This window comes from Calidris pugnax, unplaced genomic scaffold, assembly GCF_001431845.1.
Source record: "Calidris pugnax isolate Ruff unplaced genomic scaffold, ASM143184v1 scaffold25, whole genome shotgun sequence".
Taxonomy (NCBI): domain Eukaryota; kingdom Metazoa; phylum Chordata; class Aves; order Charadriiformes; family Scolopacidae; genus Calidris; species Calidris pugnax.
The window spans coordinates 6,407,599-6,431,082 of NW_015090805.1; the positions used below are offsets into that span (position 1 = coordinate 6,407,599).

Consider the following 23,484-nt stretch of genomic DNA (forward strand, 5'->3'; position numbering starts at 1 on the left):
ACTGCTCCAGCAGAAAGCACAGATAAAGTACAGTTTCTCGGTAAGCCTGTTCTCCTTCATAAGGAATGAAGTTTATGTAAACATAGAGAATGTGCATACACAATAGAGGGATTCTGTTTTGAATCCATAGGCAAACATCAACCAAATTTGGACAAAAAGGCAGTAGTTAAGTAATTACAAGATGTATTAATATAGGTAGCTGAATAGAAGAAAAATTAAAGCTAACATCAATAGCACAGGACCATGATGTCTAGCTGTCTAAAAATGACCCATTATTTCCAAAAGTAAATGTAATATACGTACCATACCAGAAAGTCTTCCTGGGAACAAGGCAGTCGTGAACCCTCCCCCATCTAAAAAACTGCATTCCTTCTAAAGAACCTTTTCAGCAGAAATGATGCTCAAGACACTCTTGGAAAGTTTGAGGCTGCACGTGACATTTCAGGTTCATCATTTTACATCTCCCAACAGAGAAAGGCTATCATGGTATGGACTTACTTTCTTCACTCAATTATAAAAAGTAACTCCCAAGAAAGCAACCCCTGTCTCCTTAGGAGGAAGCTTGTAGAAACAACAGAAACAATTAATTTGGTGATAACATACATTTGCTATTTAGATTCACCTCCAACTTGTTTTTCAAAAGCAAACTGTTTTCTTTCCCCTTCCTGCTGTGGGTAGCATTTTCTCCTCAGAGCCCTGGGAGGAGGAATCCTGTTAGGAGAGTGACATCCAGCGGTCGCTCTGCACTTTGTTTTTACACAGAAGTCTCACGGTTTGTGGTTCTGCAGCCTGGGCTTTTTTAGCCCTTCACTGAACTTAGGAAAAAAGGTACAAGGTTTAAGGCAATTTTCTAACATGGAAAAATGATTACACATACATACAGACACATACATTTAAATACAAATATGAAAGTATGCAGAATTGGAACATGAAGATGACCTTTTAAAAGACCTACTGTCAAGACAGAGAAATATGTACATGTAAGACATGCAAGAAAACCAGTCTGAAAAGGGAAAGGATCACTTGCCTGTAGCTTGAACTCTCTGAGATACACAGTCCCCATTATCAGACAATGCAGACTTTATCTGTGCAGTAGCTGCAGTGGGTGGGCTCACTCCCCACCTTTCGTTATGCTTCATGCACCTACACAAAACCCACATAGTTTTTAAGAAGATGGGAAGGAAGGGCACACGAAGACCACAACTCTCAGCAAACTCCCATGACTGGTAACTTCTTCATCTTAAGTATTAAAGCACTTGCTTATTCAAACTATGCCAAACTGGAAATGGCAGCATCCACTGAATCACAGAATGGGTGAGGCTGGACAGGACCTCTGGAGCTGACTTCTACGAGTTCAGCTCCCTCTTCTTACTGCTGAAAGGTCAAAAGATGTAGATAGGGCATTCTTCCATAATGCTATCTCATCAAGACAGTACAAGCAGGATAAGAGTCCTTACAGTGGATAAGATCCTTACAGAAGGCACTGAGCAAAATGTGATCTCAGAAGATGACCTGTTATCACGTTCACAGCTGGAATATGAACTCAGGGTCCATTTGAAGTACAAACAATTCAACTGGCCAACTAAAAATAACCTTTAAATCAAACCTGGGTTAGAGCTGAAAGAGTTATGTCTCTGCAATACATCACCTTATGAAGCAGTCTAGAAAGAAGAGAAGTAGCACTGGGCATGTTTTGTCTTGGAGCAGTCTAGGGCACAACTGAGAACAAAATGTGATCCCACTGTCTATAAACAGTGTGAGAACAGTTTTCAATGTCTTAAGTATAAATGTTACGTGGGGATGGTCCTTTGGAGACTGAAACAGAGATCACAAAAACAGGGATCTACAGTTCTGACTGTCAGTGTTGAAGATGGTAATTTATTATATGAATGATGGCATCCATCTGTAGAAAAAGGTTAAAAACCTAGTGCTATATACATGTTACAAAGTAGTGTGCAAGTAACAGAATAAGCAGAGAAGTAGGAAATCATAGTGGCAAGAAGAAACTAATGAGAAAAAATAAAATCCCATTAGGGAAGATGAAATATCAGGTGAAGCATTCTGACAGGGACCATGATGTGAAAATAGCCTCCAAATGGCATCAGTGGAAGTCACATGAATTTTACAGCTCCAATTAGAATGTGAGGCAGAGTGAAAATAAGCTGAGCAACCGTATCAACAAACATATATGTCATCTGAATGGTCACGGTATGAAATAAAGATGAATACTCTGGCAATTGATTGTATCTGAAAACCACAGACTAGACACGCCAGTAACACTAAAATAATATACCCAACCTACTAGTTTTCAACAAAAAGAGTAATTTACATTGAAATACACTGTGTAAAACAAACAATCGATTTTAAAATACCTATCAGGATGGCTTTGCAATTAGTACTTTGAAGTGTAAGTTTGAATTCAAAGGATCCTTTGCAGTGCACAAAACAAAACACTGCAGAACTGCACTAAGTGGGTCACTGTCCCACTGAAAGATTAAATACCAATATTTTTAGATCTCAAACTGGACAAAACATAAAATAGCAAGTCCAGCGATGCATGTTAGTCACAAATATCTGCTTCAGTTGTCAATCCACATATCTCTACAAACATTAATTTAGGTATCTCTATAAACTTTTTTAGATGTAGATGTCTTTATATTCCTCGCTAGAAGAAAACCCAGGTTTGGCTAAGTTTAATGAAGCTCCATCCTCATCTGAAAGCAAAGAGTTAGTTTCCTGTAACTCCTTGCTTACTAATTTGCATTGAAAATTCATTATAAACAACATATTCATTAGCCTGAAACACTCACACAGGTATTTGTTAATATGTCCTCCCTATGAATTTTTGTGAATCACTTCTGAAGAATTTGTATTTCTGCTTTTCTAAAGTATTATTCCACCTTCTTAGAAACTGACAGAAAATTAATTCTAACAAAATTGCACACCTAAAACCAACCAAATCCAGAGAAGAAAGAAAGTCGAAGACCTTTAATATGAATTGCAGCTTTCCCCCTGTGTGCTGTGGGACTTCAAATGATAGAAGTATAACCTAAACCATGACAGAAAATTCCGTGTAGAACTTTTTCACACTATCATCGGCTAGAACGACCATTCGCATTTTAAGAACTATTTTACTTTTAAAAGTCAAGTCCATGATGTTAAACAAAACGAAGTGGATAAGCTCAGAATACTGTGGCTGAGCACTCCACTTCTGGAGGCTAAGTCTGCACACCATAGCAAATCCAGTGTAGCGATTTTCAAATATTTTGGTCTCACTGTTTTCAATCTGCAGGTCATAGTTCAATTATTAAATGCTAAATGCTTAGTGCTGATATTAAATGCTAAAAAGAAATCAGCTTTAAGGTTTAACATGCACTTGATTTATACCACATTTTATTGGCTAAGGGAATTAATATTTGAGAACAAGAAAAGGGGGAAACCTCTAACATATATGCTCAAATCCCGCTGCTTCAGGAAAATTTTGTCTGCATTTTTTTTTAAAAACAGACACTAAACAACAAAGAACTTTCTTCCACTATTTAATGCTTACAACAGGTCTTCAGAGGATTTCTTCCTTTTGCTTTGTTTCTTGCAGTTACAAGTCCTGATTGGTATTTTAATCCTATCAGTCATATTTTACTCTGGTGCATTCAGAGCATGTGAACATCAGCTTCCATTCCCCATGTACCTGAGAGTGTGAATTATTTTGCACATTGCTAAACATATTAAGTCTAGATGCTTGAATGAAACTGCTTCTTTTTTTTTTTTTGTCTTAAATATTTTGTCCTAAACCACATCAAACCATTATGAATGTATTTAAGTCCTTAGAAATTCTATTCTTTTGCCAGACAGCTTACTGGAAGACATAATACTTTATAAACATCAACTTAGGAACTTTGATGGAGACTCTTAGGTTACTGTATTGCTTTTCAGTAACTCAGATTTCCCTGATTTCTTTAAGCTGTGGCATTTCTTGAAGAATGCTGTCTTCAAGAAGTAGAAACATACTTAGAAGTCTCTTCCCAACTATTTCCTCTTCTGCAAAGCTACATTCCTGGAACTCGTGCCTTCTACTGCCAGTTTCTTTCTTCACAGCATTACATCAAATATGTACTTTAATCAGGAATTGAGGATTTAACATTTGCAAAACCAACATGTACTCTCAGATAGGCTGCATCGCCTTCAGACTGTGAAGAGTCTACTAAAAGCTTAGCCTTTATTTGTTTGAATTGCAGCTGATCTGATCTTCGGCAGATGTAGAAAGAGACATTTCCTCAGTTCTAGGACGTTTTGATGCTGGGGGATTTTGAAGACTGTCATCAGACGGTAATGGCTTCTCTGAAACAGACAGACAGGAAAAACATTTAAGTATAGCAAATCCAGATTAAGAAAGTACACTGGTTTGCTGAATTCACAAACTATTCAGCACTCATCAAAAACACCCAACCCTGATTTGAGAGTGCAGCATCTGAACCAGTGACACACTGAAAGTACAAGGGTCTTTAAAACCCACCTGTAGGACTTGGAGAACATTAGAAGATCCAAGTGAATTTACTCTTCCTAGTTTCAGTGCCAGCTAGCGCACCCATTACTATAAAAACTGTAGCAACATATTGTCACATAAGCAGCTGCCCAAGAGCAACTGCAGTGAGAACACATTTCATATTGTCAAAAGCACCTTTCAAACACACCAAGACAATGAAAAAGCTTTAGAATCTGCAATTAGGTTTAGGTTTATGCTTGTGTTTTAAGCTCATAGCTTATAACATAGGTCTATAAAGGAAAGAACCGAACGGTAAAAGACTTTGCTGGATATTAATAGCTGTGAAAGCTTACCATGTTCCTGTTCTGAGGAAGGAGGTATAGGAACTGTATCTGTATATGCAGAGGTTGGCGTATCTGGCTTCAGTGGAATCAAGTTTACTCTCCTTTAAAAAAGTAGAAACGGTTCCATTGCTTTAAAACCATTATTTCCACAATACATTATTTAAATATTTACTACAGATAGAATCAGTTAAATTTAAATGTAGTTTAGGTATATTTTACTATGCATTTTTACTTCTTGTTACACATTGAATAGAGTGTTTTTTATAAGTACTTTAAGTACCACTAGAGATCTTTTCCACTAGAAAGTACTTTTGCATATGTTATACATGGCATAATGCTTGACAGCCACCTTCAGAGCACAGTATCTCGGTCAAATATTTTAAAACTAAGGCTGGCTGTGCTTACTGTTCCCTAGCTTACTATTCCTGTTCACATTAAGCCTTTAGATTCATAAAACTCTCGGGAATTCCTTTGCCTGCTGAGGTCCACTAACAATTACTGTAAATCTATTTTCTTCTGCTAAATCTCTTCTGGGTGGCACTTAAAAATGAAACAAAAATAGTAATAGAGAATAGAACCATAAACAAAAAACTTCCTACAAGTAGCACCATGCACGCTACTACAAGATGACACCCATGGCATAATCAGTTTATATGACTGAATATAGTTTCTCTCTCAAAAATTAAAAAAAAAAAAAAACAGCTCCACCAGTCCTCCAGGAAAAAGTAATTGTCAACGACCTACAACCCTTTGACTTGTTAGTTCCAGTACAGACGAACGTTGGTGTGTAGAAAGCCATCATCTCCAAGATTTCTCTTTGCCGTTGTTGATGAAATCCACTATCCTGCTTTCTCATTCACCACTTCCTCCCTAGCCACCTACTAATTAAAACACTCTTATGAGAAGTTATAAATCTCCTTTAATTCTAGAAGGCCTCGATCTCTAATTGCATGCTTTCTCCTTACTGTTGCACACCAGCTCAGGATCTTATATTGCAGGCTGTTTTGACAATCAATACATGGATTACAATCACTGTCTAAAAATCTAAATCTTCACTTTAGGAAATAACCTCAATCAGTGCATTAAGTTCCACACCCATGACTGTGCAACACTGAGAGCCTGTCTATACTTGTACTTTTTACTTCTTACAATATTTCTTGTCAGAAGGGTGTTTAGATAGTGCTTGTCAGCTGAAGGCTTCAGGTACCATCTTTGTACAGAAAATGGGACCTGAAGACAGACACCTGCTGCTGCCACACGGACAAGGCGTAACGGTCAGGGGAACTTTGTTTCTGCCTGACATTTCAGACAGAAATATAAAAGCTGTACATTTAGGATTCAGGAGACATTTTGACCTTTTGGTTGCAGTGTAACTGGAACAAAAAGTTCCATGTCAAGACAGCTACCACCGAGACACAGGGCTGGGAATTTATGTCTAAACCTCAACCCTTTAAATGTAGCATAAGCACAGCTTGTCTTGGCCTTCATATTTATGACTGGAAACGGCAATATAAATCTCACCTTGGCGTCTTGCTCCATGCTTGTAAAGTGTTGAGAGTAATCCTCCTGGGCTGGTTTACTTTAGTGCTCTGGCCTGCTGGCTGGCTGATTTTCCTCTCGTCTGAGGATGAGACTGGAATATTTTTTATGCCAACAGGTGTGGAAGACAAGTCTTTACCGGCAGCTGCGGGTGTTCTAGGTTGCAGGGTTGGGGTGCTGGGATCAGTGACCCTGCTGGGAGGAGTCCCCTCTGTCAGTCTAGAGCCTGGGGAAATTGCTTTGTGCAACTGGCTCTTTTTCACTTTCTTCTCTGTTGCACCAGGAGCCCTGACATTTATCTGTGGCTTCTCCTTCAGTGGTATTCCCAGTTCATCCTTCTCAAAAGTAACAAATGAACAGTATCCATCCGTGGAAGAAATGGCAAGGAAGGCTCCGTCACTGGACCTATTTGTGATATATTTTTTTTCCTATTAGAAGTGAAGGTCAGAACTTTTCTTTAACCCTCCCCATCTATAACACATCTATAACCTTCCCCAACTACATATACACATTTAAATAAAACTGCAGTCATGTGGAAGACATTCAATTAAAGTGAACAAAAGATCTTAAATTCTGGCCTTTGCATCTGTTTTAATCTCTCTGGTGTCATCTGTGATCACCTGTAAGATGCTGCTGCCAGCACCTGCATGCATTTGAGCTGGCACAAAGTGTGGTTCAACTGCAGGTACACACACAAACCTTCAGCTGCAGTTTCTGAAATATTGCTGAAGTCTCCTCTCTTCATTCAGACTAGCAAAGCAGTTCAACCTTTTTGGCTATCCTTCTTGTGCTAAGGAGAGGCAATGCTCAGTCACCGTGGTGCTCACCTGAATGGGCCCTCCATGCTCATTTCACCAACTAATGTCTATCACTGACTAAAACCTCTTGATTTTCTACTCTCTTCCACTCCCTCCTGACATAGTGGTTTTCACAGTGTCTGAACATCAATTGTAACTTCTGAAAAAGAGGCCTCCATATGGTCCTCGCCTTATGTATACTGGCTAGAAAAGTATGAGAGAAGAAGCTGTGTCCAGCAGAGGGGTGTATCCTGATTTCAAGACTTGGGTCCAATTTGCAGCTCCAGTTCTGACTCCCCACATCAAGTCAGATAAATTACTTAGTCCCATACGTGAAGAACCACTAGGCAGAATTTGGCCAGGCACCTGAACTCAGAGAGATGACTTCCAAAACCTCCAAATAACTTCATTATTACTAGTTACACTGCCTGAACAATGAGTACTTGCCATGGACACCCAGTACACTAGCTTTCATAAAAACATCCACCTGCTTGTCCCTGGGGTGCTTGCACCTTGTTTCCCAATTGATTGTTTCCCCCCCCAACAAAAACATAATTCTTCAGTTTACAAGGCAAAAACGAGGCAGCTTGCTGTTCAGACACTGTGATGACAGTGACCACGTGTCATAAACGAAACATAAAAATAAAGCAAGAAACAAGACATGTAAAAAAGGATATTTCCATCACAACTAATTTTAACAATATAACAATTACCTACCATGAAATGTCACTAAGGGTGTGATAATGTATGTTAGAAACATAACCAAAGGGGAAGGACTGCTCAGTATCATAAAAAAGCACAGAATCTTCTGAAGCAACAGCAAACACCAATCGATAGGGCAGATTAAATAGGGCAGGAGCTGATTTCTGACTGAGTTCATCTAGAATGCAAAGAAATTAAGACATTGAGAATTCTTTCTTGTATTCATTGCAAGGTAGTAACTGCATCAGCTAAGTCACGAATATAAATAAGGATTTTATTATTATTCAGTATCAAGATAATGGCTGAGAAGACAGCACTTCTATAAAACGTAAAGTTTCGTGTCATGCACGAACATTTCTGTTACCTGAAGTTTACCCTCTTTCTTAGCTGAATAGAGAGAAACTGGCAGAAGTTTTGTCTATCTGGATTGCTATTATTTTGTTTTATAAAGCTTGTCATATATTTTCCAGCTGAAAATTTTCAGCATATTTATATGCACTTTAGTATAAGAGTCCAAACAAACACACCTTAGGCTATAGGGTAAATCAAGCTCATGCCAAGTTTATACCACCACATTGTACTCTGTACGACTCACTCAAAACAACGGACTTAGCTCTATTTGTGTTATCATGGGTTCAGCTCCTCGCTAGTCTTATCGTTGCAACATTAGCTCTTTATAAGGGCAGATTACTCCAACTTCTTGCCACTGGAAGCTGAGTGGTAGCTAGCTGCTTTCAGCAATTCCTAGCACACAAAGCTCCTGTTCAGGTCTACAGTGATTATGGAAGCTATGCACTGAACCAGACAGTCCATTAATATAATGTGATAAAGACTACCATAGATTTTCACTTTTCTGGGTGTATGTTGCAGAAACTAAACACTCCCTTTAAAGAAGCTACATACCAACAGCAGACACTCATCTCCTTACTTTGCCATTTAGATCCATTACAATGGATCTAAATATTATGATGAATATACAGAATATAACAATCTCTAAATCGCGTAAGGAATGCTGCAGATTGACCCTCTAAAGAAAGGTCCAAAGCTATGCTTTTTCACCAGAGTAAGACCAGTATTGTTACAAACAGAGACTCCTGGACCCATTGGGCTCACAATAAGGCTGGATTTCAATCTCCAGCTAAGTTCTCATGCAACTTCATACAATCCTTTCCCCACCTCAGAACTCCTGTTCTGGCCAGTAACACCAGTAACACTGCTTCAAGGTTTGGCTTCCTTGAATAAACAGCAATGGTTGTTGCAACCTACATCAACTCTCTGGTGCCTCTGTGATGTGGGTAGTTGAGACTAACAGAAAGTATTTCACTGGGTCTCTCCTTTAGTGCTAAGCCAAGTTATTTACTTTAACTCACATAAAACGGTTAAAAGTTAAAGAAAAATATTAAACAGTGTTTCTGTAGCCTAAGAGGCTAAGTAAGAACATTTATCCACTATATCAAAAGCTACTTGCAAGGTACTTAAGGTGAATTCAGGGTCTTAGAATCAGGAAACAGCTTCAAAGTGTGGTACAACCCTATCTTAACGGAATGTTAAAAGGCTAGGGCATAAAATAGTAGCCACATTGGCCACTTCCCATATTTGCTGTAAAATTATACTCCCTGAAGGACTTACAGTACCTTTATTAAACGCTCGTCTCAACTCAAAGTAGACTGGGCAGCAGCGAACAGCAAGAGTTGCCTTTCCAGGACATGGCAGGTGACCCACAGGCCTTTTTAAAAACAATCAGGATTTCAGAAAACAGCATTTCATTTTTTATTTTTAAAATTCAAAGATATTTTGATCTTATTAAAATTTACCTTTTAAGATTGTTTCTGGAAAAAACATATGTGGTGTTTGTTACATTTTCTCCTGATTCAACACAGCCAGCTGCAAAAATAAAGGTTAAACCATTACTCATCAACTCAAAAAGGTACTGAGTACACACTTTATGTCCATAAACATTCTGCTTCTCAGGAATTAGGCTTGTCAGTTGGGCAAGAGTTGTGCAACCTGAACACAACTTTAAAAGGCATCGCAAATATTTATTTAGCACTGTTTTTGTTTCCCTTATATACTTCCCCCTCAAAGCTGCTTTTTGATGTTGCCAGACATCTATAAAAGCAGTGCTTATATGGGCAAACTGATCCCCTTCTTGCAATGTTATTTTTACTATGACTGCAGAATGTTCTTAAGAAAGGATACAAACAAAGAGAGAACAGTCAAAAGAAACCACTCATTATTCTTCGTTTCTATTTTAACAGAGCTGTATTGTTGCAATTTAGTTTTTTTTCAGTTCAGAAAAATGCCATAACTATATTTTTTTATCACAGGAGAAAGTTGCTAAAGGAAGAGTATTGTGGAATCTTTATTTCCTTCAACAGGAAGAACAAGGAATGGAATAATTAAGATAAATAAGCATCCTCTCTAGCAGTTTGAAAGCAATTTTATGCCCTTTCAAACTAGAGCATAATAGAAACAAATGCAAGATATATCACATGTTCTCACATACCTGGAGTGAGTAAATAGGAGCCATCAGGAGTAAAACTGAGCCTGCGGAAAAATGACTTCATGCTGTCATCATGAAACATCCGATAGCTCCTAGCCTGTAACAGTGAAAATATGATTGCGTAGAGTGCCAAGAATGTGTCAGCTGGAATTCAAGTGAGAAAAACCATCCAGTTGTACAATCCAACCTGATGGAACTTTTTAAATAAAAGATAAATGTTTGAAAAACCACAGCTCCTTCAAACTCAATTTCTGCTGCGCTGTAAATTCTTCACAGCTAAGAAAAATAGTCCTTGATCCCTCTTCAGCTACTAATCAAAACACCCCAAGAGCAGTCACATTAGACCAGTAATCAAAAAAATAGTAATAGCCTGGAGAACAACACTATTTAACAGTCAAGGTAAAAGCCTGTTCCTTAGGCATTTAATTTTAACTCTAGTATTAGAGGTTTAAAGAGAATTTCTATAATGGCAAAATGCCCTCTCTCAGGCCTGTTCGTTACTCTCTATAAAACTGTTACAAATGTTTTCCCAAAAAAAAGGAAAGGAATAGAAGGAATTAAAAAGGTTATAGCCAGCTTGGAGGTGTTACTTTACTATCACTTAGAACTGTTTGGGGGAAAAAAAGCTCTTTGTTTTCCCTCTTAGAGTTAGAGAGAAGTTCCTAAGTTTTCAGTAATTCATACTTTTTCTAAAATTCAAACTACCTTTTTGAAAATTTCAGGTTGCTGTATGTATTATCCATTAATAAACTTGCAGCTAGACAGACATGTTTGAAGTTTTTCCTATTAAGAATTCACTATGTATACTGGTTTTTTTCCCCACACTATTTTTAACATTTAGAACCAAAGACATTATGTTACTACTTTAATCAGCTGAACTTGCAAGTGTTCTTTCTTGGTAATTTCTGTGATGTTCAAGGAAACCTGAAGCAGCCTGTATTTATGAAATACAAAGGTGAGAGTCAAAAATGTCTAATAAATGGATTACTTGAATGGAAAACATTTGCCCCTTTGGTTTCATAGAATAGAACAACTCATATAAAATAATACCCAGCATGTTCTCCAGAAGTATTAGTACCACAGCAACGTACCTCTCCTTCAGCTCCTGATCCGGATGGCATCTTGGTAACATTGAATGCTACACGCTTGGTTTGTGTGTTGTATACCCGTAGGATCCTACATGGTGGAGAGCAAAGTTAGCTATGAACAGTCTCCTTTCACCCCAAGTTTCACATGGCACTACAGTACCTCACTTCTCAGTCAGGATGGCCAAACAGAAATGACAATCAGACATTAATTATAGCTGTTCATGAGACACCACCTTCTGGATGTGTTTTGATGGCTAAATAACTAACAAATCACTGACTTGACCCAGGAAGCCTTGTGAAGTACCAGCATATGGATTTCTGGAGGAATGAGAATTAGTGGACAGTGGACGGTCATGCCATTCCTACCTGTGCTGTAGTAGCCATTATGATCCTACAAAGTGGAAACTCATCTCAGACAATTAGTTACATCTCTATGCCTCAGTTTCCTTGGAATAAATGAAAACTAGAGTGCGCCTCTGTACAGAATGTTGGAACTCCCCTGACTTCACGTCACTAAACAGCAGGTAGCCTAAGAAAACATAACTCCTCATCCCACCAGTCCCTCCCTTCTGCCAGCTCTGACTTTCACTGAGTTACGTTGGTTTGTTAGGCTGGCAGAAAACCAGCATAACACAAAAAACAGATAGGTTTCTGCTGACTTAATGAAGAAACAGCTGAAACAGTCTTTGTGTGCTAAAAGAGCTCCACAAAGAGTCCTGGACAGAGCTAGGAAGAGGACATAGAAAGTGAGGCTGTGGCAGACAGCTTGAGACAGTTGTGGACATACTGGCTCTGGATGTTGTACAGCTCTGCTGGCCTGCCAAGAGAGGGAAGAAATCTCCCCACCTTGGGGCTGATTCCAGTCCTGGCAACTGGCCTGGCTCCTGTTAAGACTCCCACTGAGCCAATGCTGTTCACCAAAACTTGCAGAGAAGTGTCTGAAACCTGAGGGGATGGGAACTTGCCCTCTTCAGATTAGTTCATGCCCTCGCTTGCAACTTCACTCCAAGAAAAACTTGTGCATCATTCTGTTACTTGTGTTTCACTCCTGTTCATTTAAATAAAGGCACACAAATCTCACGTAACTGATTATCAGAAGGCAGAGACTCATAATGACCTAGTCGCCATTAACTTACCATTTTTCTGAGCCTATTGCAAATCTTAAATCAAAACTACTTTTCCACTATTACAGCAATTTTCTTTGCAGCGGGTGCCAGATGACAAGCATTTATTAGCCAGCTGCGAACCCTTCAGAGCAGCACACATGCCCTAAACAGCTTCAGCTCAACTCAGAGTTCTGACAAGGGCCAAGTTTATGAAGTGTGTGTTTTGCTTTCCCAATGACATCACTTACAAAACTGTTGGTGATGAAGGGAGCAAGAGGGCAAAAGAAAGATATCAGTGGAAAAACATTTTAATTGATTTCTTAACCTGTTTGTATCTTTCTGTAAAATGACAAGGATGAACTTCTTAGCTCATTAACAACCAGAGAATGCAGCGCTCTTTGAAGATGCATTTGGTATCTCTAATGACTAACACCATGAAAACTTATTTCCTGAAGAAAAATTTCTACACAAGTTTATGTAAGCTTATTTGCTGCTTAGAGAGGACACTCAGACTTCAGGAATAATTTTCCAAAGCAAAAGATTAACAAAAATATCATTTCCACCTCAACATTCTTACAGAACAATCTGAATAAAATGAAAAGTCACATTTATCCCATGCACTTGCTTTTAATTCATCCTCAAGTAAGAAAGAATACTAAGGCAAAACACTTAAACAAACAGCTCACCTATCACAGCTCAGAGTTGCAATGTACTGGCTTAGAGGATCCCAGGTTATTCCTTGGACATAACTCTTGTGTTCATTTAATATTGAAACCTTCTGTCCTGAAATTACAAACAGTTTCCAGAGTCTAAATTCAGATGTGCTTTAAAACAATTCTTCATTTCAGAAATAAACCAAGACAAAATGTTTCAAAATAATTTTTTAAACACACAAACTGTTAACTTGATGGTAGTCAGCTAGAATATCGAAAACAGTTGCTTTATTTCTCAAATCTTCGTAAGTACAATAAATTGTGACATGCAAATTTAAGGTTTGTTCCCTACAAACTAACTCATAAGCAGCTTGGCTTCGGCTTAAAACATGCAGGATGACTATATTTCAAAACCAGAAGTATTTGAAAACCTTTATGATTTAGAAAAATATTTTCAGGCCAGTCTAGCTGTTCAATGGCTAACTGAATTTGGCTGAGTAATGAGCCAGAAATTACAGTGTTAAAACATAACTGTCAGCTGGGGCTAGATAGCCAGGCTTTACTATCTAGGGTTGTAAAAACTCACCTACTCTGCTGGGCAGGCAGTGAAAAAAATACACTACACACATGCTGACTGATGCTTACACATGAACAGCTTTCAGAAACAATTCTACAGCAGTGCTAACTCATTCTCTTCCACAGCTTACTCTTAACATGAAGATCTCTCAAAGACCTCAGCTCCCTGACCCCGCTGATACTCCACAGTTGACCGTCTCAGATCCATCCTCACTGTGATGTGGTAAAGTTACAGATCATCTCATTAAATACTTTGTTTTGAATACTAGGGACAGAGGCTTTTCTTCTATTAGCATAGTGTTGCTTTATTGCAAAGAAATACTGTGAGTTGACAAGTTTCAAAGACAATAGCTCTTCAAAAAGATTACACAAACAGGGTTGAGGCCATGCTGCATAATACCAAAAGTCCTTCCGTTGCAGTGTTGTCTCAGACAGCAGCCAACTACAAATGCCAAAGTATAAGAACAGACCAAACACGTGATAGTATTTTCATGGGATACCCCATAAGCTGCCAACAGTTTGTACCTCAACGACTGATTAAGCCAGCGATGTTCTCTTACTACAAAGCCTGATGGATTTTTACTATTAATTTTCTTCCAGACTTTTTCTTTTTTTTTTTTTTAAACCATGCAGGCTTTTAACCTGGGAATCACTGGAAGCTATCTTTGAAACACTTTCCTTCAACGTACCTACAACTTCAATCACAAAACCTACATTTTCCAGTAATGGCTTCTTCCTTCTAACTTATTAGTTGTTTCCCTGCCCAGAGATAAAATGCTCTCCACGGCATTAATTGCAAGCTAAAAGCAAGCAGTGAGAATGGAAGACATTACAGATAAGTAACATATTAGCTTAAGAGGCCATCCAGTGGTTTTTTAGTACTAATTCTAATAGGTATGTTCCTTTAAAGCTGTTACAAGCAGTCTGAGATTCAAGAGACATTTGGTCATGGCATCCCTGACATACTTCTGCTCTGAGCACACACACTCTTAATTGAACATTCACGTATTTATGTTAAAGACTTTTGGAATGGAGTATATATGAAAGTTCAGATGGGAGAGACATTAAACACTCAAAGAAAGAACACAAAAAATGTCAGCTGCAGAACATTTGTATTTTCGTGGCTGCATGCACTGAAAATTCAACTTGGATTCTACTCTATTTTTCTTGATTAGACACTAAATACTAGAAATGTGAGATAAAAGGCTAACTTTTGAGAAAGTTAAGTATTTCCACATTAAATTTAAAGTGAAAGTAATGATTACACTGCTAATAAGAAAACGTTAAGCCATTGTAAAGCAACCTAACCTAGCTGGTTACTACCAGAACTTCTATATATGGGCCTTTCTGGGAGAATAAAAGCAATCCCACCGCACTGGGCTGAGCATGAACAGAAGTGTTTTGCTCAACGGAGGCAAAAAAAAAGGTCACATCCTGCAAATCAGAGCCTGCATCTATATCCGCCCTTTATTTTTCACCTAGGTAGTTAGTTACCTGATACTAGTCAAGTTTTGTTTGTTGGGGTATGGGGTGGAACAAGTAATATACCAGCTGTTTGCATAGGAGTTTCGGGGGGAAAAAAAACCACATTGGGTGAAGTTTACTTCCTGAATACTTCAAGGTGAAGCAATTACTTATGTGTAAATTTTGCTGGCCTGAGGGTATCATTATATGCGGGGCTATCTGCCTCACAATCCCAGAAGTCTAGCAATTAAGTGGACTGTTCTCTCACCAAAAAAAAAAAATGCTGCAAATCAGAGCCTGCATCTATATCCACTTCCCATTTTTCACCTAGGTAGTTAGTTACCTGATACTAGTCAAGTTTTGTTTGTTGGGGTATGGGGTGGAACAAGTAATATACCAGCTGTTTGCATAGGAGTTTCGGGGGGAAAAAAAACCACATTGGGTGAAGTTTACTTCCTGAATACTTCAAGGTGAAGCAATTACTTATGTGTAAATTTTGCTGGCCTGAGGGTATCGTTATATGCGGGGCTATCTGCCTCACAATCCCAGAAGTCTAGCAATTAAGTGGACTGTTCTCTCACCAAAAAAAAAAAATGCTTTCAACTGTTTTGGTAAATACCATGAGACACTTCGATCAGGATTGGAGCCACAAGTGATAAACGTAGCAGTTACCTTTATTGACATCCCACATTATAGCTGTGTTATCTACAGAAGCAGACGCCATGTAATTTCCATCTGAGGTCCAACAAATATCATACACATCTTCTAAGTGGCCTCTAGAAGCCAGAAGAGGAGAAACCAATTATGAATTTAAAAATTAAGAGCTACATGTGAAAATTAGTTTTGTGCATTTTTAAGTTAAAAAAAATAATCAGAGGCAAATAAAGTGTCATTGGAGTGAAATGATAAATATGACTTTAAGCTTTTAAAAAAATTTCAGTATTCAGAAAGCTGTAGAACATTAAAAACAATACATCCATTCAACCATTTTCATAGGCAGTGAAAACACTGCACTTGAACTAATTATGAATTTGTACCTAGAGTTCTGCAAATGAAAGTTTCTAGGATTTGTACAAACAGATAATAAAACACTAAAGTAACTAGGAAGTGTCACTATTCAAGAAAATTTTCCTCATATTTATGGCTTTCATAAAAGTAGTAAACGAACGTGCATACTCAGGAGAACCACATGAAACAGAAAATTAAGGTTGATTTAGATATATCTGAACAAACACTGCAAGATATTCAGAACCACTTAGGAGGGCTCCATGAAAACAATTTGCACTGCTTGTAGTTTGAAGACTTATCACAGTGTGATAACTTTAATAATAAATATTTGCAACACCAACTTTAGGGAAGGACTGTTTGCTTGCTTGAAGAGATTAACTCTGACGTTCCTAAAGGACCGTGCTGGTGCTTCATGCAGTCCCACTAGCACTTTTGAAACTGTTCTCACATAAACCTCAGCAGTTGCAAGGAATGTATCAGTTCTGGATAGCAGACTTACTTTTTGTGAACAAGCGTAAATTCTTAATGATTTTATCAGTATAGATAGACAGAGACCAAAACTTTTAACAGATACTATACAGAAAGCAAGGCAGTTATACATATTGCTCATCCAAAATACACTTCAGAGTCCAGAACCACTAATTTCTTCCAGATTTCTGCTGAGATTGAAAAAAAGAACACTGTTGTATTCCAACTTCCAGTAGTGGTTTGATGCCTTAGCCACTATTGGCTAATACTTAGCCTGAGCAGGCACAGCGTGTATAATTTATTAGCCGTAGAATCAGAATTGTCTAGGTTGGAAGGGCCCTTTAAGATCATCCAGTCCAACCATCAACCTAACTCTGATAAAATAACCGTCACTAAACCATGTCACTAAGCACTATGTCAACCCATCTTCTGAACACCTCCGGGGATGGTGCCTCAACCACTTCCCTGGGCAGCCCATTCCAATGCTTGATAACCCTTTTAGTGTAAAATTTTTTCCTAATATTCAATCTGAACCTCCCCTGGTGCAACTTGAGGCCGTTTCCCCTTGTCCTGTCGCCTGTGACCTGGGAGAAGAGACCGATCCCCACCTCTCTACAGCCTCCTTTCAGGTAGTTGTAGAGAGCAATAAAGTCTCCCCTCAGTCTCCTTTTCTCCAGACTGAACAACCCCAGCTACCCCATTGTACACTTGAAACAAACGCTGTACAGTACAGTAGATTTTCAACTAGTAAAATGAAGTCCTTGAAAGGACTGGTCAAGCCTCAGAGCTATCAGCTGGCAAAATGGCATGAATCATTTTAATATACTGATGCTTTTTGCTTTAAAAATGATCAAAATTTCCATTGTAAAGCTAGTAAATAAAACTTCACGTTTATGTTATATATCTCTTTGCTAATCTTTAAGTGACAGCAAATCTCAGGAACCAATTCTGGAACACGAGTTACATCACATAAATGCCAAATTAATTTCAACAAAACATGTAGTTTGGTACTGTATTAAAAAAAAAAAAAGATTAAAAGACAATAAAAGGATGCATATTAGTAGACAGCACTGAATTTCAACATACGCTGGACAGAAGTCTGTACCAGATGATACAAGACACTGAGGAATCAAAACCACTGAACAGAAAATATGCTCATAAAATATTAAGCTACCTTAAAGTTTTAACAACTGTCCAGTTCTCCTTGTTGAGTTGAGCTTCATCTTCATCCTGAAAAGCTAACGGTTCCAATTCTTTGCTATCATTCAGCTTCCACAACAAAATAACAGCATCTGTAGAAGAAATCATATGAAGAATCATACGAATCATAGGAAGTTCCATTCAAATATGAGAAAAAACTTCTTTATGGTGAGGGTGACGGAGCACTGGAACAGGCTGCCCAGGGAGCTCGTGGAGTCCCCTTCTCTGGAGATCTTCAAGACCCGCCTGGATGCAGTCCTGAGTGACGTGCTCTAGGTGTTCCTGCTTTAGCAAGGGAGTTGGACCAGATGATCTCTAGAGGTCCCTTCCAACTCTGACAATTCCATGATTCTTTCTTTCCCACTCATTGATTTGTTAATGCATTACATTTAGTTTAACATCACAATTACATCATGTAAGACACATGAAAAACAGTTCTTACTTTGTGGTGGGGAACCGTAGGTGCTAGACTGCTTTAGCTTCCATTTTGAGCTACTGATTTTAATAAAGGTATTTTTAAATTATTATTTAATTATCTAATGAAAAAAGATTAATATTTCCAGGTGTAAGGTTAAGTGCTTAGCTTTCAATCTGCTTTTGATTAGAGCTGGCTACGGTTCTGCACTTTAAGAGCTGTGGGCTCTTGAAAAATCAAGTTACCACTCAGCTCTGTCTTGGAGAGCACATGCCTATCCTAAGGCTGTCCTGACTGTGGCTGAAAAACACGTGGCCTTGGACAGACAGGCCTACACTTACAGTTTATGCCACAACTTCCCCGTATGACACTAGATAATCCCCATCTGAGAAACGGGGATAGTAGTTACTTTCTATCTGGAAAACAGAGCCTCTCAGACACATGCCCAATGAGAAGAAGTTACTGAGGAACTGCACAACACGCATTTACTAATTACAATCGTAGGGCTCATGTGAATCTAAAGCTGGAAGCATGACAGGGGTACAAACAAGTTCCTGTGTTCTTGTCTTTTTTTGCCCCCCTTTCACTCACCAGATGCACACATGTAGCTTCTTTATATTAGTTTCATTACACATTATTACTCACCATCTCCTCCAGACGCTAGGATCTCACCACTTGGAGAGAAGCGCACAACATTTACTGCTTTGGTATGGCGGGCAAGGTTGGACAAGAATTCCACAATTGCTTTTCCATCTGGTCCTTTTTCCACTTTCCATATCTAGTCACAAAGTCATGATAGAGAGTTTTCAGGAACAAGATGTAATATTTATGCACCACTTCAGTAATCCACAATTTACCCACTGGGCAGTACATTCTGAACTTATTATCTAAAACTTTCAGAGCTAAAGCTGCAGTGGTACCACAGATTTTTCCTCTATGAGCTACAGATGTGTACTGGGTTTATGTGGCAAGGTTTTGGTAGCTGGGACAGGGGGAGGTCTTCAAGGGTGGCTTCTCTGAGAAGATACCAAGAGCTGCCCCGATGCTGGACAGAGGCAGCTCCAGCTGGCTCCAAGGCTGTCTTGCTCCTGGTGCCTCTATGATAACATATTTAAGAAACAGTAAAAAAACACTACAGCACCTGTGAGAGAAGAGCAAGAAGAATGTAAGAAACAGCCCTGCAGACAACAAGGTCAGTGAAGCAGGAGGGGAAGAGGTGCTCCAGGTGCCAGAGCAGAGATTCCAGTGCAGCCCTTGGAAAAGATCATGGTGACACACACTGTACTCCTACAGTTCATGGAGGTTCATGGTGGAACAGATATCCACATTGCAGCCTGTGGAGGACACCAGGCCAAAGAAGGTGGGATGTGCCCTGAAGGAAGCTGTAGCCCACACTGGAACAGGCTCCTGGAAGGAGCTGTGGCCTGTGAAGAGGAGCCCACACAGGAGCAAGTTTTCTGGTGGGAACTGCGACTGCATGGAGGAGCAATACTGGAGCAGTTTGTGAAGAACTGCAAACCATGGAAGGACCCATGCTGCAGAAGTTTGTAAAGACTGTACCCTGTGGGACAGACCCCATTCTGCAGCAGGGGAAGAGAGTAAGGAGCAAGGAGCAGCAGAGGCAACCTGTCATGAACTGACCACAGCCTCTATTCCCCATTCTCCAGCACGGCTTTGCGGGAGGAGGTAGAGAATTCATGAGTGAATCTGACCCTGGGAGGAAAGCAGAGGTAGGGGAAGCTGTTTCTAGTTTTGTTTGTACTTCTCACTATCCTACTCTGTTATTACTTGGCAAGAAATTAATTTCCCAAAGTTGAATCTGGTTTGCTCATGACAGTAATTAGTCCTTGTCCCTGTCCTTATCTCGATCCATGAGCTTTTAAATTGTATCTTCTCCTCATCCTATTGAGGAGGGGGAGTGATAGAGTGACTTGGTGGGCACCTAGTGGACAGCCAAGGTCAACCCACCACAAGCTGTAATTATATGGCAGTATTTTTTTAATTCTGGTGAAATATATTATTAACTATTTCCAATAAATGAAAAAAAACCCCAAACAAACCAACAACTAAAACCAAACAAACACATGCCATCATTCCCTCTTCATTGATTGACAAGCTCTAGCTTCAAGGGGATTCGGTAAATACAATGATTCAATAGTATGGAATTACAGTTTCTTGCTAACAAACCTGTCAACCACATATAGTAACAGTCTGAAAACAAACCTGATTACTACAGGAGAAAAAAATATTAGCTCTCTTTAGAAGTCTGAGCAAGTTGAAGAATTTTGCAGTGCATCCTGAAAGTCAATGGATTTACTGGTTTTAAACAGATAATTTGAGTTAGAATTACAATAGTTCCAGTTCCCCAGTGATAACAGTCACAGCATTAAGGAAGTTGCATGATATAGATTATATGATACAGGCACTTTTCCAGCAATGTTGGCTTAAGGAATTCCTGATCCCACTTGTTCTCAATTTTGCAGGGCATCGTGATGCCACTCCTACCCCTTGACTTGTGAGCCAACTCAGCCACAAGAACAACACTGTTAATGTCCCTATAACGTGGGACTAAGGCCACACGTAGGTAAATCCCATTAAATGTTTAAAATGATCACCCCTTAAATGCAATTCAGCTCAGGAAAAAAAACCAAAAACAAAACCAAACCCAAAACAAACCAACCAACCAAAAAACCTCAACAACCAGGCCTTGATAGGAATATATCAAACAATGAAGCAGCCTGAATAAAGATCTCTGTAATTTTTGCCAGCTTTCTCTACTTATTCAACAGCCCTCCAAAAGAAGATATAGCAGCAGCGTCTTTTATGTCAAAGAACACAGAGACCTTTCTGGCCCCAAAACATGTATATTTATAAATATGACTCAAATATATATTCAGTAACCTAAACAGACAGCCTAAATCCCTGAGATGCGTGCACTGTCAGGCAAGAAGTCAATTTGCCTGTGACAAAGGGCAAAGTTTTAGCTGCAGTTACTGAAGTAAACCCCTAATTTTTAATGACCTTTATCCCATTTATCAACTCCAAAATAGGCATTCCAATGATGCACATATCATAGCAGTTACCATTCATAATAATTTGCTAATAAATACATTAGCAAATACTGGCATATTTCTCAAAATACTGCACTGGGGATTCTGGGGAACAAATCTAGATCAAATCCAGGCACTCCAAAGTGTAAGTATAGATCTGATCTTTATAACTCAAATTCTCTGCTAAAAGAGAATATTTCCCTATTCATAAGAAAATGCAGCAGTAATAAAAAAGAAAACCTTATTCTTTGTCTGTGTCAGTTCCACATGTAATGAGGCCTCATGACTATATTTTTTTATTTCTTCTTCAAATGTATCACATGATGGAAGCGTCACAGACCATGAATAGGCCAAAAAGGTAATTAAAACGTAAAATTAACATGCAAAGACAGGGAAATAGATAGAGATACATACACACATAGCAGAAAACCTACAAAAATTTTTTTGCATTTGCTCATTACTAAGGAGCAAAGGAAAGGTCCCATGTTGGAACCCTTCTTTATTGCTGAATGAGTTTGAGGAACTGTCTCAAATTGAAAAGTTAGCAGTAGAGATTTTAGTAAACAAACCCCCTCAATTTTTTACAGGAAATCATCAGATACCAAAGCGACCTAGAGGAACTCAAACATGAAATGAACAGCCCAGCAGTGATGGGTAACCTACTCTGTGTCATTCTCAGCTCTGAAAAACAGGGGATGCAGATGTATCAGTTTTTCAGAAGCGCTCGAATGCTCACCCAAAAAACTCTGACCACTATGTCTACCTTCCATATTGAGAAGCTGTTAAAAGAAAAATAAATAAAGAAGTTGAGTCGATGTATTTCTCTGCAAAGGAAACTGTACCTTACTTTCCCACCAACTTTATTTAAAGAGTTGACTAACGCGCAGATAAAAAGAAGGTGTTTCACCCAGTGCCCTCAGTTTTGCAAAGCTCTCAAACTACGGCTAAGGCTTTTAGAGAAACCAAGAGCTCACTGAACAATGGGGGACAGTCCTCACATGCATTAAGGATCTGGAAGACAGTAAACAACTGCCTGATTTTGCAAAGGTGAATCTTACAGCTACATTTTTGGGGGGCTTGCGCTACTGAACGTTTTCATAAGTGATTCTCAATTTTGCTAACATCAACACAAAATTACTTGGGAGAATTGCATGTGAAGCTGAGTGTAAAGGGCTGTATCTCATACTCCTGAGTGATTAGTTATAAAATGGCAGATAAAATTCAACTTTGATGAACATAAAGAAACTAAAACCAGGTGTTGTTTTTCTTGTTAACCCATAAAGACTGTGCCCTAAATTAGCAGTTACTACTCAGGAATATCACACAGCAATCAATGCAGGCAATTCTTAAAAAACTAATAGTTCAGACCTCAGCAGCAGAAGTCAAGGACAGTATGCAAGGGGAACTGTCATTCTGCATACAGCTGTACAACCTCACACTCTTTCCCTAAACCATCCACCACCGGCATCAGGTACCAGCCAACAATCTCATCCCTTGGATAACAAGCTATTTCACTCTCTGCACATGCTACAGAACCAAAACAAACAGGTTTGAGACTTACACGAACGGCTGTGTCCACACCTGCTGAGGCCAATCGATTGATCTTCCCATCAGCTCCATGCTGGAAGTCTAAGCTGTAAACAGGCTCCTTATTGTGCCATGCTATTTCACAAGTGATGACCTTCATATTTGCTAAAGAAAGCAGAGAGAACACGGGATAAATTCCTGCTTCTTATGACCGAGGCAATCAAAGTGAGCACAGGCTTTGCAAGTGCTGCAGACAGACCCCATGACAATTCCACTGCAGAAGCTGACAGAAGGATGGTTTAAGGAAGACCACTAGGATTTATTATGCCCAAAGTGACTGCTGGGGCACCGCAGGAGGAGGGTGAGGAAGCCATGCGCCTCTCAGCTGAATTAAAGGCAGTGACAGAGGCGCGGGCCAGGGTTAGGATAAGCAGGAAACGCCGCACATTTACTGCTTGTTGGACAGACACCCCGGCTTTTCCCTTTCAGCCCCCAGAGTGCTCCCCCCGGGCCGCGCCGGCCCAGCTCCTGACGGGGGCGAGCCCCCGCCGAGCGGCCCCA

The 23,484-nt window shown here is 39.2% G+C and overlaps 1 protein-coding gene across 2 annotated transcripts in view; it reads right to left on the bottom strand.

Moving 5' to 3' along the window:
• Nucleotides 1–1,856: 1,856 nt before the first annotated feature.
• The window catches only part of CHAF1B (chromatin assembly factor 1 subunit B), a 22,834-nt gene continuing 1,206 nt past the window's right edge, over nt 1,857–23,484 (bottom strand). For both annotated transcript variants that reach the window (XM_014938268.1, XM_014938267.1), the window contains exons 2-14: nt 22,958–23,088; nt 18,992–19,124; nt 17,906–18,023; nt 15,928–16,031; nt 13,249–13,345; nt 11,460–11,544; nt 10,372–10,465; nt 9,680–9,749; nt 9,500–9,591; nt 7,881–8,043; nt 6,349–6,771; nt 4,837–4,928; nt 1,857–4,338 (exon numbers count right to left, since the gene is read on the bottom strand). In XM_014938268.1, coding sequence (XP_014793754.1) covers nt 4,217–4,338; nt 4,837–4,928; nt 6,349–6,771; nt 7,881–8,043; nt 9,500–9,591; nt 9,680–9,749; nt 10,372–10,465; nt 11,460–11,544; nt 13,249–13,345; nt 15,928–16,031; nt 17,906–18,023; nt 18,992–19,124; nt 22,958–23,083 — 1,719 coding nt within the window. In that variant the 5' untranslated portion in view covers nt 23,084–23,088 and the 3' untranslated portion in view covers nt 1,857–4,216. The remainder of the gene's footprint in view (nt 4,339–4,836; nt 4,929–6,348; nt 6,772–7,880; nt 8,044–9,499; nt 9,592–9,679; nt 9,750–10,371; nt 10,466–11,459; nt 11,545–13,248; nt 13,346–15,927; nt 16,032–17,905; nt 18,024–18,991; nt 19,125–22,957; nt 23,089–23,484) is intronic.